The sequence below is a fragment of the Hyla sarda genome, chromosome 2, assembly GCF_029499605.1.
Source record: "Hyla sarda isolate aHylSar1 chromosome 2, aHylSar1.hap1, whole genome shotgun sequence".
In the NCBI taxonomy this organism is placed as follows: Eukaryota; Metazoa; Chordata; class Amphibia; order Anura; family Hylidae; genus Hyla; species Hyla sarda.
The window spans coordinates 145,125,767-145,140,105 of record NC_079190.1 but is presented as its reverse complement, the minus strand read 5'-3'; the positions used below and the strand labels follow the sequence as shown (position 1 = coordinate 145,140,105).

General features: G+C 41.6%; 1 protein-coding gene across 1 annotated transcript in view; it reads right to left on the bottom strand.

The window, feature by feature from the left end:
- Positions 1 to 14,339, bottom strand: part of CLN5 (CLN5 intracellular trafficking protein) — a 32,988-nt gene that overhangs the window by 4,285 nt on the left and 14,364 nt on the right. Inside the window, exons 2-3 of the mRNA XM_056555538.1 lie at positions 3,901 to 4,075; positions 740 to 965 (exon numbers count right to left, since the gene is read on the bottom strand). Coding sequence (XP_056411513.1) covers positions 740 to 965; positions 3,901 to 4,075 — 401 coding nt within the window. The remainder of the gene's footprint in view (positions 1 to 739; positions 966 to 3,900; positions 4,076 to 14,339) is intronic.

Genomic DNA, 14,339 nt, shown 5'->3' with positions numbered 1-14,339 from the left:
TGAATGCATCCCCTGCTGTCATGTGATATCAGCACAATTTGCAGATAGCGGGGATGTATCAACACAGGCACATTGGGACATACAATTAGGGCATATGAGTCATCAGGGGGCTTGTCAGGGAAGACGAGAAGAAGCCGAGCACCCTGTGATCAGCTGTTGTCTCGAGCTGCACATGAAGCCAGGAAAGGCTTTTAGATGATAGTAATTCCAAGAGCAGAATAATGCAGAACTTATGGGGGCATGAAAATCTAAAAAAAAAAGGATGATCCATCACAGACTGGTAATACATGTACATATACAACACACATAATGTGGCATCAGGTCCACATAGCTTAAAAGTTCCAATAAACTGGAATACCCATTTAAGTCTTGTTCTAAATGTATTCTACATATTAAATGTTATGGTGGAAGGAAAAAAAACATTTAGAAAGGGGACACTAATGCTACAATGCACATACTGTAAATACTTTCCATTGAGAAAATCTTTCTTATAAGCGAAATCCTGCCATAAATTCCCCTTTGACAATCAAGTGGGAAAAAATCAAAATAATATATAAAATCCCTGTTGGATCCTGGGTAGTTGAACCCACATTCTACAAGTTTTAGTAAATCACTAAACTGGGTGGCCCCTTGTATATTATCTGCTTATTGTAAACAGGTCTCTAAAAATACTGACAGTATAAATAAGCCATTCCTGTTTGCCTCTGAGATTACCCCTAAACCTTTTCTTTTAACTTACCTGATATTGTTGCTACTAGAACTAAAGTCCCATTACTTTTCCAGTGCTGATCATCTATTCCTTCAAAGAAACAAGCTGCCCCCTGATTGCACCAGAATGGTTCTGAAATGCCAGGCCTTAGATGCGGGAATGTGCAGTTTCCCAGCTGAAACAGCTCATACCATTCTGCTGTGTAATTCTTTCCAGTTAATGTACTCCGGAAGCCAATGGCATCATGCATTATTTTCTGACATATATATATATAAAAAAAAAAAAAAAGATATATTTTATCAGAGTAAATAGTGATATAGTAACACCTAAATTATGAACCAACTTGTTAAAGGAAATATTGTTTGTAATCTCATTTTTCTTTATATAACTACTAAAAAGGCAGCTACTCACTATTAAAGGAGTAGTCCGGCGCGCACTTTTTTCATTTTATCCCGTCCGGGCTGCAAAATAAAAGAAAACTCACTTTCTCTTACTTGCCAACGAGCCCCTGGAGCTCCGGTACACTCCAGTACAGGTGTTCGGTCCCCGGGCGGTATTCTTCTTACTTCCTGTTAGCCCGGCACGTCACACAGAGCTACAGCCTATCACCGGCCGCAGCGATGTCCCGCCTCGGCCAGTGATAGGCTGAAGTTCCGTGTGACGTGCCGGGCTAACAGGAAGTAAGAAGAATACAGCCCGGGGACCGAACACCTGTACCGGAGCTCCGGCGGCTCGTTGGCAGGTAAGAGAAAGTGTGTTTTCTTTTATTTTGCAGCCCAACGGGATAAAATGAAAAAAGTGCGTGCCGGAGTACTCCTTTAAGCCCTCAATCTAATATTACCCTGACCCCTTTGCCCACCTGAAGGTACAATTATGCAGTGAGCTGACTGTAGTAAACAGTTGACATCTGCTGCAATGGCAAAAACATCTCCAGTCCCAGCTGCTTAACCCCGTAGATGCCACAGTCAATTGCAACCAAAAAGTGCCCTAGTAGGACTGAAAAAGTAATGTTGTAATTATTAAAGACATATCAATACATTTTATATATGAAAAAAAGAAAAAAAAGTTTTCAGTGAAAAACATTGTTCTCTAAAACTTTTTTTGTAAAAGTGTTAAAGAAAAATAACTTGATATTGAAATAAAAATAATTCATACACGTTTATTTATGGGCGTATAACACGCATTTTTTTAACTAAAAATTTAAGCTAAAAGTCTATCTGCGTGTTTTACGCCAATAAACTCTTTCTGGCCCCGCAGAAGCCACTGCGGTTCAATGATTTAAAGCGGCCGCTTTAAATCATGTAACTGCAGTGGATTCTGCGGGTCCAGAGTCACGCCGCCGCCCGATTCACATGTCCCTCCCATCCCTGGCTTTCATATTTACCTGTCAACGCGCTCCTGCAGGCTCTGGCGGCGTCCGGCACTGTTGCTGTGCACTGCGCACTGACGAGTGATGTCCTCAATGCGACGTCAATGGTCAGGAAGATTTATCAGGGTATACACACATTTACACACACCCTTACTTTAACAAGGATATTTGGGTAAAAAAAACTTTTTTACTCCAATTTTTTGGGAATAATGAGGGTGTGTTATACCCCGATAAATATTGTAATAAAGTCACCACATTCACCCCTTTTACTATTTTTATTAACCGCATGCGCCAATGTTTCCCCATTTTTCCTATAATTTTGTAATTTTTTTCCCTCCGAAATGTGGGCATGGTTAGGTTAAAAACTTTGGTGCAATATGGTAAACCTTCACACTATAAAAAGTGAGAATGAGTCCCATTATGTCAACCATATGATAAACAGCGTAAAAAGCAAGTAAAATTGCACAAAACAATGGTGCAATTTCTCTTTCCCTAAAAGATACTTTTTGTACACCAAAAGGGTTCTATTAAAAAAAACTAAAATAAAAAATAAATAAAAATGATATATATATATATATATATATATATATCTCCTGCAAAACAGCTAGTGTGCGGCAGCACATTTATTGCTACAAATGCAACAAGCTTCATTGTGAAGTTTAACACTGGAGTGGTCTTTAAAAAAAAGAAATGCTTTAAAAAAATTTCTTTCATGATGGTCTAAGTGTTATATATTTTGAATACCAGGTTAAAAATATACCTATCATTATAAAAGAACATTTCAATACTCCATTTTGCTTTCAATTTTCCATGGAAAAAAACTAAAATGTTTTTTTTTACCCCTCAATTTTTCAGTTTTCTTTCCCACCCTTCTAGGAACAAATGCATCACTTGAGAGGCCATTTTCAATGGGCACCATCACCTTACAGACAGCAGTAGTTTGCCACATGGCCAATCACTGCGCAGCAAAATTGTGCATGCTTTATCTGGAATTGCTACAGTTTTCTGATTCTATTATTGGCTATATGGTTTTCATAAATTAAAGGGAACCAAGCATAAGATTTTTCCATAAATAACACTTGGCAATGCGTTATATGTGGTAAAATATTTATTCTCACCATCCATGGGTTACGTTTTTTTCCCAGGGATGGTGACGATATGAAGTTTGCAAGTTACCCACGCTATCCCTTAAAGGGGTACTCCACTGAAAAACTTTTTTTTTTTAAATCAACTGGTACCAGAAAGTTTAACAGATTTGTAAATTACTTCTATTAAAAAATCTTAATCCTTTCAGTACTTATCAGCTGCTGTTATGATCCACAGGAAGTTCTTTTCTTTTTGAGTTTCCTTTCTGCCTGACCACAGTGCTTTTTGCTGACACCTCTGTCCATTTTAGGAACTGTCCAGAGCACGATAGGTTTTCTATGGGGATTTTCTCCTACTCTGGACAGTTCCTAAAATGGACAGAGATGTCAGCAGAGAGCACCGTGGTCAGGCAGAAAGGAAATTCAAAAAGAAAAGAACTTCCTGTGGATCTTTTTAACTTTCCGGCACCAGTTGATTTGGAAAAAAAAAAAAATGTGGAGTACCCCTTTAAGTAGTCCTCTGGGCAGGAAGCTGCACTTACCTAGTCCTGGCGCTTTGGCCGTAGAGACGCCCCCTCAGCATGATTGATGGCCCGCATCACCTCTGAGCAGCCAGGTTTCCATCCACAGACCCATATGAGGGCTTGTTTTAATGCGCTAAATCCTAGGGCGTTATGATGTACATTTATGCCATAGGTCCTCTGGAGGTTAAAAATTGTTAATAAAATCATACGTACATAGTGTCCAAGAAGATCTCCATATTTAAACTCCCAAACAGGAGCTTGAAGTCGGAAAACCTCAATGACATCTTCATTCTTCGTAAGAGGGATAGATCCATCTGCATACCCAGTAGGGCAAAATGTATATTGAGCTTGACAATATGGATCAGATTTTGGACGATGGTCGAAACGCCTGGAGACAAAGACAAAAGAATACACTCTAAAGGACTCTTAAGTGTACATTTACCAGTGGGTAGAAGTAAAGGGGTTATCCAGCGGGAGGAGGGGGATTTTGACAGCTTTGCCCACTTAACAGTATATAAAAAATGTTTTTTTACTTTCCTCCAAAAAAGCCTCCGGTGTCCTGCTATGGTCCCTGGTTGTGCTCCTCTACCTCTCAGAAATCGTGATGCCTGGTCCCCAAATGACACACTGACCCTCGTCCAATCACTGGCTGCAGCGATGAGAAGCAGCGTGACACTACAGCCTACATCAGGATTTCTGAAAGGAAGAGAAGCACAGCCAGAGACTGGAGATTTATGGTAAAGTGAGTCATGTCATTGCAAAGTACAATTGATCCCACATAAAACAAGCCCTCATATGGCTCTGTAGGTGGAAAATTTAAAGACTTATGGCTATTAAAAGGCAAGGAGAAAAAAATCAAGAAAAACACAAAAATGTGTCCTCAAGGGGTTGAAGAAGACGTCTCATGCCTGATCAGTACAAAGAAACTTAGTCGAATGGGGCTCCGTACAGACGATCGCGGGGGGGGGGGGGGGGGGGGGGGGTCACAGGGCTTGGAGCCCCTGCGATCTAAAACTTACCCGGGATAAGTTTCTCTGTACTGATTGGGCATGAGACTTGTCCTTTACGGACACAGCCTATTTTAGCCTTGAAAACACAGCCAATTTTTATTTTTGCATTTTTTGTTTTTTCCTTCTTGACTTTTAACCCCTCAAGTTTGTGGCGATTTTTCATAGTTTATTCCTTTAGATTTTAAAATAGCCATAATGCTTTCATTTTTCACGTACATTTTTTTTGCACCACCAGCTTTACTTTGTAATGACATTACTTATTTTACCTCCAAATCTACAATGAAACAAAAAATTATAGGGGGAAAAAAAAAAAAAAAAAAAAGACAAAAACTATTTTGCAACTTCCGTTTTACACAGTGCACTTTTTAGTAAAAATTACTATTTTACTACTTTACTGCTAATTTTAAAAGTAACTTTTTGTCCTTTTCTGACCCTTATAACATTTTTATTTAAATATATAGGGCTGTATTATGGCTCATTTCTTGCATCGTGACCTGGAGATACTATGTTAATGACTTTGAGTGGGGTGGGGGTTAGGGCTGGGTGCCAGACAGGTGAGCACTGCACTGCTGGAGTCATTCTCTTTAGAGCCCACTTTACCCTGACGGCACAGGGAAAATATGCAACAGAAGTCCCAAGTGGGGTAGAAGGTTGGCACCGATAGTAATATCGAGGGGTGCTCGCTTCAGGGCATGCTTTCCCAATTCTGCTGGCCAGCGGTGTGAGTGAGGTCGGTGGAGCGCGCACTCTGCTTCTGGATGAGGCGGCGATGATTCCTATATTACGGGTACTCCAATATAACCAAAGTTGTCTAGACGCGTTTCGGGGAACCACGTCCCCTTTTTCAATAGTGATAGAGGTAGTTGACTGGATAAAATGCCCGGGAAAGTTGTGGCATTTTTTAACTGGTGCCACAGGATGTCAGATAGGTGATAGGTAAACTCCGGGCTGGATCTCCTAAAGGTATACCTCACCTGTATAATTCAAATAAGATTCACATCATTATTGTATAGGAAAAAGAGAGAAAAGCATGGAAAAATGTAGAAAGGAAAATATAGAAAGAAAAATGTGAAAAGAGGAATATATATATATATATATATATATATATAGTGTAGTTCGAACAGACTGGTATATTTATTTTGAGCATAGTCAATTGTGATAGATGAAATTAAATGAATGCTATGCATAAAGAATAGGGAATGCAGTAATGCAAATGTATGTGATGGATGTTTGGTATAAGATAAATACCTGGATAGGATGAAATTGTGTGCAATGGACTGTATATGAGTAAGAGATATAATAATATTGTTATATTATAGTGTGTATGGTTGGGAACCTTTAAAAGACTTACAATTAGAGGATTTATATTGGAATAAAATGGCATTTATGTTATATATATATATATATATATATATATATATATACATACATATACACACACTTATTTCATATAGCTGTAAATTATGAAAGTGACGAACTTGTCTTATAAGTATATGACAAAATTGTTTGTAGTAGATGAATAAAAATGTATAATGATACTGGTATGTCTAGTAAATATTTTGATATAATGTGGATACATAAAAAATGTATTCATGGATATAGATATACATATAAAGTGAACTGTGCGTATATACAAAATATACTACGTGTAAACAATATATGTAAAAAAAAATGTGAACTAAAAATGTGAAATAATTATTAAAACATTTTTAAAAAAATTTAAAAATAATAAAAATGTTATTGTATAATAATAAAAACAGAAATTTGTATTGAACTTGCACATACTAGAACTACATGTCTAGTATCTCTATATTTGGTAGAATATCACTAACACCCCTGCCCAACACGACAGTTCCCAATTTTTCACTTACCCCCAGAAAAAGAGGGTTAGACGAAAATGTTTTATTAGACATACAATCCCAACCATCATCCAAAATGGGCAAAACACAGCATCTTCCTAGCTCCCTGCTGTACATTTCACCTGCTATGTGAATAAAGAAGTTACATCACTACAAGACTGGTGTCCGAGGCGAGTGCTCCAACCTAATCTCTCCATGTGAATGTATGGTATTGCCGTGTCTTACTTGAGAAGCACCACATATAAGCACTTAAATGGTAACTCTCATTCAAACTAATTTTTGCTATTGCACTCCTTATGGTAAATAAAAGATATTTCTAAAATACTTTGTTTTAAGAAAAATGAAGTTTTCTATGTTTTATTTGTGCTTTAAAAAAGCTCAAGAGCACATTTTCCCCATCTCATACACAGACTTTGGACCGAAGCCCAAACACAGGAAGTGCAGCCTGGAGTGCTGAGGGGGGTGTCCAACCAACAGCATATGGCAGTTAAGTCTGAGAGGAGCTATGATTGGATGAGGATGGACACACCCCCCTCAGCACTTCAGGCTACACTTTCTGTGTTTGGGCTTTGGTCCAAAGTCTGTGTATGAGATGGGGAAAATGTGCTCTTGAGCTTTTTAAGCACAAATAAAACATAGAAAACATCATTTTTTTTAACAAAGTACCGTATTTATCGGGGTATACCACGCACCGGCCTATAACACGCACCCTCATTTTACCAAGGATATTTGGGTAAAAAAAGTTTTTTACCCAAATATCCATGGTAAAATGAAGGTGCGTGTGTGCGCGTGTATACCCCGATATACCCCCAGGGAAAGGCAGGGGGAGAGAGGCCGTCGCTGCCCGCTTCTCTCCCCCTGCCTTCCCTGGGGTCTAGAGCCCTGCTGCCGGCCCTTCTCTCCCCCTAGCTATCGGCGCCACTGCCCGTTCTGTCCCCCTGACTATCGTTCTGTCCCCCTGACAGCCAGGGGGAGAAAAGGGGCAGCGGCACCCATTGCCGGCGCCGCTGCCCCGTTGCCTCCCCCCATCCCCGGTGGCATAATTACCTGGGTCGGGTCCTCGCTGCTGCAGGCCTCTGGCGTGCGTCCCCTGCGTCGTTCCTATGCGCTGCACGGCGCGGCATAGCAACGACGCAGGGGACGCACGCCGGAGGCCTGCAGCAGCGCGGATCCGACCCAGGTAATTATGCCACCGGGGATGGGGGGAGGCAACGGGGCAGCAGCGCTGGCAATGGGTGCCGCTGCCCCTTCTCTCCCCCTGGCTATCGACGCCGGCAGTGGGGCGCCGGCACCGATAGTCAGGGGGACAGAACGGGCAGCGGCGCCGATAGCTAGGGGGAGAAAAGGGCCGGCAGCAGGGCTCTAGACCCCAGGGAAGGCAGGGGGAGAGAAGGGCTCCTGGGGGTGTATCGGCGTATAACACGCACATAGACTTTAGGCTAAAAATTTTAGCCTAAAAAGTGCGTGTTATACGCCGATAAATACGGTATATTAAAAAAAAAAAAAAAGTATATTAGAAATAGTGCAATAGCAAAAAATTGAGTGACCATTTAAGGAGAACAGGCTGTGCGTTTCCCGTATGCCAACAGGACAATCCTCGGGTGCATTTGAATCTAAGCAGTGCCAGGTCATGTACTTCTTGTTGTGGTTTGTGACAGCAGAATTAAGCACCATCAGCTATCAACTTGAGCAGTATAAATCTTACACCAGCCCAAAACATCTCTCCTTAAAGGGGTACTTCAGTGGAAAACTTTTTTTTTTTTTAATTAACTGGTGCCAGAAAGTTAAACAGATTTGTAAATTACTTCTATAAAAAAAAAAAATCTTAATCCTTCCAGTACTTTTTAGGGGCTATATACTACAGAAGAAATGCTTTTCTTTTTGGATTTCTCTGATGTCACGACCACAGTGCTCTCTGCTGACCTCTGCTGTCCATTTTTGGAACTGTCCAGAGCAGGAGAAAATCCCCATAGCAAACATATGCTGCTCTGGAAAGTTCCTAAAATGGACAGCAGAGGTCCGCAGAGAGCACTGTGGTCATGACATCAGAGAAATCCAAAAACAAAAGCATTTCCTCTGTAGTATACAGCCCATAAAATGTATTGGAAGGATTAATTTACAAATCTGTTTAACTTTCTGGCACCAGTTGATTTAAAAAAAAAATAATAAAAAATAGTTTTCCATGGGAGTACCCCTTTAACTCCTTGGGGACGGAGCCCATTATAACCCTAGGGACGGGCGCATTTTTTGCAATTCTGACCACTGTCACTTTAAGCATTAATAACTCTGGGATGCTTTTACCTTTCATTCTGATTCTGAGAAAGTTTTTTCGTGACATATTCTACTTTACGTTAGTGGTAAATTTTTGTCGATACTTGCATAATTTCTTGGTGAAAAATTCCCAAATTTGATTAAAAAAAATAGAAAATTTAGCATTTTTCAAACTTTGAAGCTCTCTGCTTGTAAGGAAAACAGACATTCCAAATAAATGCTATATTGATTCACAAATACAATATGTCTACTTTATGTTTGCATCATAAAGTGGACATGTTTTTACTTTTGGAAGACATAAGAGGGCTTCAAAGTTCAGCAGCAATTTTCCAATTTTTCACAAAATTTTCTAAATCGAAATTTTTCAGTGACCAGTTCAGTTTTGAAGTGGATTTGAAGGACCTTCATATTAGAAATACCCCATAAATTACCCCATTATAAAAACTGCACTCCTCAAAGTATTCAAAATGACATTCAGAAAGTTTATTAACCCTTTAGGTGTTTTACAGGAATAGCAGCAATGTGAAGGAGAAAATTCAAAATCTTCATTTTTTACACTCGCATGTTCTTGTAGACCCAGTTTTTTATTTTTTACAAGGGGTAATAGGAGAAAAAGCCCCCCAAAATTTGTAACCCAATTTCTCTTGAGTAAGGAAATACCTCATATGTGTATGTCAAGTGTTCGGAGGGCGCAGTAGAGGGCACAGAAGGAAAGGAGCAACAATGGGATTTTGGAGAGTGAATTTTTCTGAAATGGTTTTTAAGGGGCATGTCACATTTAGGAAGCCCCTATGTGCCAGAACAGCAAAAAAAAAATAATATTAAAAAAAAAAACACCCACATGGCATACTATTTTGGAAACTACGCCCCTCAAGGCACGTAACAAGGGGTCCAGTGAGCCTTAACACCCCACAGGTGTTTGACGACTTTTCGTTAAAGTCGGATATGTAAATGAAAAAAAACATTTTTTTCACTAAAGTGCAGTTTTTTCCCCAAAATTTACCATTTTTACAAAGGGTAATGGGAGAAAATGCCCCCCAAAATGTGTAACCCCATCTCTTCTGAGTATGGAAATACCCCATGTTAGGGCTTAAAATGCTCTGCGGGCGAACTACAATGCTCAGAAGAGAAGGAGTCACATTTGGCTTTAGGAAAGCAAATTTTGCCGAAATGGTTTTTGGGGGGCATGTGGCATTTAGGAAGCCCCTATGGTGACAGAACAGCACAAAATACCCACATGGCATACTATTTTGAAAACTACACCCCTCAAGGAACGTAACAAGGGGTACAGTGAGCCTTAACACCCCACAGGTGATTGACAAACTTTCGTTAAAGTGGGACGTGAAAATGAAAAATTTGATTTTTAACACTGACATGCTGGTGTTACCCAAAACTTTCCATTTTCACAAGGAGTAATAGGAGAAAATGCCCCACAAAATTTGTAACCCCATTTCTCTCGAGTAAGGAAATACCTCATATGTGTATGTAAAGTGCTCTGTGTGTGCACTAGAGGGCTCAGAAGGGAAGGAGCAACATTGGGCTTTTGGAGAGCGAATTTTGTTGAAATGGTTTTTGGGGGCATGTCGCATTTAGGAAGCCCCCATGATGCCAGAACAGTAAAAAAAAAACACATGGCATACTATTTTGGAAACTACACCCCTCACAGAACTTAAGGGGTGCAGTGAGCATTTAGTGTCAAAAGATATATTTATTGAAAGCAAGGAAACGGTACAGATAAGTACATTGCAATCAAAGTTAAACAGTATAAAAATACATACAACTAGTTTTGAACCTGATGTAGTCTTATTGTAGACAACAACTGGCAAATATGCCAACCAACTGGGGCCAGGATCAGTGTACCCGGAGAGGGGCAGGGGGTAGGTAAGGATGGGGAAGGCAAGGAGGGTGGGTAATGGGGAGAAGGGTAAAGGAAGTATCAGTGGGGATAAGTAATCCGTGTTGTGAAATGTTTTAGACCTATTAATAAAGTGCATCACAAAGATAGGTAATATGTCAAGTCCGGGGCATGGGGAGAAGATAGCCATGGTTCCCAAACCTTATCAAAGTTATCTCTGGTGTCAGCTCTAATTGCATTAAGTTTTTCATATAGCAATATTTGATTTACTCTAGAGACAACCATAGAGCTAGATAGAATATTGGAGCGCCATTTAGATGCCACATGGATCCTGGCCGCCAGCAGAATAAATTGAGTTAACTTAAATGAAGCAAAAGATATGCCCTGCGGCCTACGTCCCAGTAAACAGATATCAGGAGAGGGGGACAGTCTAATGTTTAAGACCGAGGAAATTAGGTTTGTTATGTCCGACCAAAATCTCGCCACCTGAGGGCAGGTCCACCATATATGGAGCATGGAACCTGTCTCTCGGCAGCCCCTAAAGCATTCTGAGGACACCTCAGGGTGCATGATGTGCAGGCGAGCTGGTACATAATAAGTCCTGTGTAGGACCTTTAGGGAGGTTTCAACAAGGGAAACCTGCCAACTCCCTTTACTGATTTGAATACAACAATCGTGCCACGTAGATAAGGGCATAGAGACCCCCAGATCCTCTTCCCATTGAGTCATGAAAGGCAGCTTAGTGTCTGGAGGAGGCTTGTTAAGCAAAGCGTAAATGTGAGATAGGGAGCCAGGTCGAGAGGGTGAGTAGATGGCAAGTGTCTCAAAAGAGGTAGGGGAAATTCCCGAAGAGGAGAAGGGAAGAGATAGAAGGAAGGAAAAGATCTGATTAAGTCTATACAATTCAGAAGGCGGAGGAGCATATCTAGCCATAAACATCTCCTTGGTCATAAGGTGGGTGCGAAGGAGAAAATTATGTAGGCGAGTAAGTTTGTGGTGAACCCACCAGTGAAATGGACCTGTGTTGAGACCTGGAGCAAAAAGGGGGTTATGAAAAATAGGTAAGGCTGGGGATAGAGGAGATTGAAGAGGGGTCTTGAAGCGGACCGATCTCCATAAGAGCAGCGAGTAGCGAGAGAGGAGAGCAGAGGGGGGAATCAAAGTAAATATAGGGCTGGATGACCACATAAGAGAGCATAAAGTATGGGGGGAGAGGAGAGTATTTTCCAGAGTAAGCCAGCGAGGTGCACCCGAAACTGCGTTACATAATAACAATTGAGCAAGTCGAGCCGCTCTATAATATTTGACGAGGTTGGGGACAGATAGACCCCCAACATTCTTATGGTAGTACATAATAGCTCTGGGAATACGGGGGCGGAGGCCTCGCCAAATGAAACGAAATATATCAGCCTGGAGTGTCCGGAGATCTGGTAAGCGGATAGGGACAGGTAGGGTTCGAAATAAATACAACAGTCTAGGTAGTAGTACCATCTTGACAGAGTGGAGCCTGCCTAACCAGGAAATATGAGGAAGATTCCATTTAGCCATGTCAGCCCTCAGGGACTTAAAGAGAGGGAGGTAATTAAGTCTATAAAGAGAAGCAATGTTAGAGGGAAGAGAAATCCCAAGATAGGGAAGGTGAGATGTGGTGGGATGGAGATCGAAGTTAAGACCTATGAGATCCTGTGTCGACCTGGGGGTGTTACAGAACAATACCTCCGACTTGTTTTTATTAATTACTAGTCCAGAGACCGCTGAGAAATTATCTAGGACCGCAAATAAATTTGGAATGGCAACCAGGGGGTTCGTAAGGGTCAATAACAGATCATCCGCAAATAAATTAACTTTATATACCGATCCAGCTATATCTACTCCCGAGATGTCAGGGTTACTTCTTAGGGCACTCGCCAGTGGCTCCATGGCCAGAGCAAATAAGGCAGGCGATAACGGACACCCCTGACGAGTACCCCGCTCAATAGCAATGGGGCTCGGGGAAGAGGAGGGGAGTTTAAGATAAGCCTTAGGTGAAGAGTATAATGTATGTAGTGCAGCTATAAACTGGCCCGAGAATCCCATTCTTTCCAGAACCTTAAACATATAGGACCAGGATACGGAGTCAAAGGCCTTCTCAATGTCAAGCCCCAACAGAGTCAGGGGGGTTAGAGTTGAAGAAGACCAGTGAATCACATCAAGGACCTTACGGATATTGTCTGGGGCTTGACGACCAGGGATGAACCCCACTTGGTCATTATGAATCAGGTCAGGGAGAAATTTATTCAGTCTGTGGGCTAATATGGAGGTGAACAACTTAGTGTCCAAATTAATAAGGGAGATAGGGCGATAATTGGAAGGGAGCAAGGGATCTTTATTAGGCTTAGGGATGACTACCATCGAAGCAGTAAGGAACTCTGGGGGCATAGGGGAACCAGAGAGCATCCTGTTGCAAAAAGAGACAATGTGAGGTAGTAGAATAGAACTAAACTTTTTGTAATAGAGGGCCGACAGACCGTCAGGGCCAGGGGCTTTACCCTGTTTCAAGTCTGAGATACATCGATCCACCTCCTCGGCCGACACAGGTGAGTTAAGGTACTCTCTATCAGAGGGTGAGAGGGAAGGTAAGGAGATGGAGTCCAGAAAGGTAGAGATAAAGGTGGAGGAAGGGGGGGAGGGGCGTTCCTTGTACAGGGATGAGTAGAAAGAATGGAAAACATTATATATACGGGAAGGGTCAGAAGTGGGCACTCCAGGCTTGAGTTGAATTGAATGAACCCTATTTATCCGCTGTCTTTGCCTCAGCATGGAGGCCAAGAGCTTGTCCGGCTTGTTCGCCCATTTATAATAGGTGGCCTGTGTCCACCTCACCGCTCGCTCAGTGCGATCCGTAAGCACCGCATCCAGCTGAAGCCTTGTAGTTTTAATAGCTTGTAGCAAATACGGTTGAGGGTTCAGCTGGTGTGCAGTGACCAGTCTAGCTAGCTTATTTTCCAGGGCAGATTGTGTATTTAGTCTCTCCTTTTTAAGTTTTGCTGCAAGAGATATGAGTTTACCTCTAATGAACGCCTTATGGGCCATCCAAGTCCAACCAATATCAGAGGGGGAAATAGAATTAGTAGAAAAGTAAGAAGTGAGAGCCTCCTCCAGAGCCGCACGAATATGGGGGCGTGACAATAATGACTCATTTAACCTCCATGCATATGGTGTGGAACAGCGATTACCAAAGGCAAACTGGGCGTACACCATATCATGGTCAGACCATGCGCAATGTATGTGTCTGGCATAGAGCAGGTGTGGCAGAGAGGAGGTCGACGTCAGAATCCAGTCGATTCTGGTATATAGTGAGTGTGCTGGAGAATAGTACGTATACCCCCTCTGCGCCAGGTTATGCTCCCTCCACGCATCCGCCAGCTCATGCAAGGCTAGAGTGTCCTTCAGGAGTCTCTGCTGTGTACCCGTTCTACGAAAAGTAGTCGTGTGGGACCTATCAAGCACCCCGTTGAACACCATATTAAAGTCTCCACACCATATAAGAAAATCGTAGGTAAGATCAGGTAATTTGGCTGCCAAGTGAACAAAAAAATCCAGTGGGTCATCATTTGGTGCATAGGAATTAATTATACACAGCCGAGACTCCTGATATGTGCCCTCCAGAACCAAATA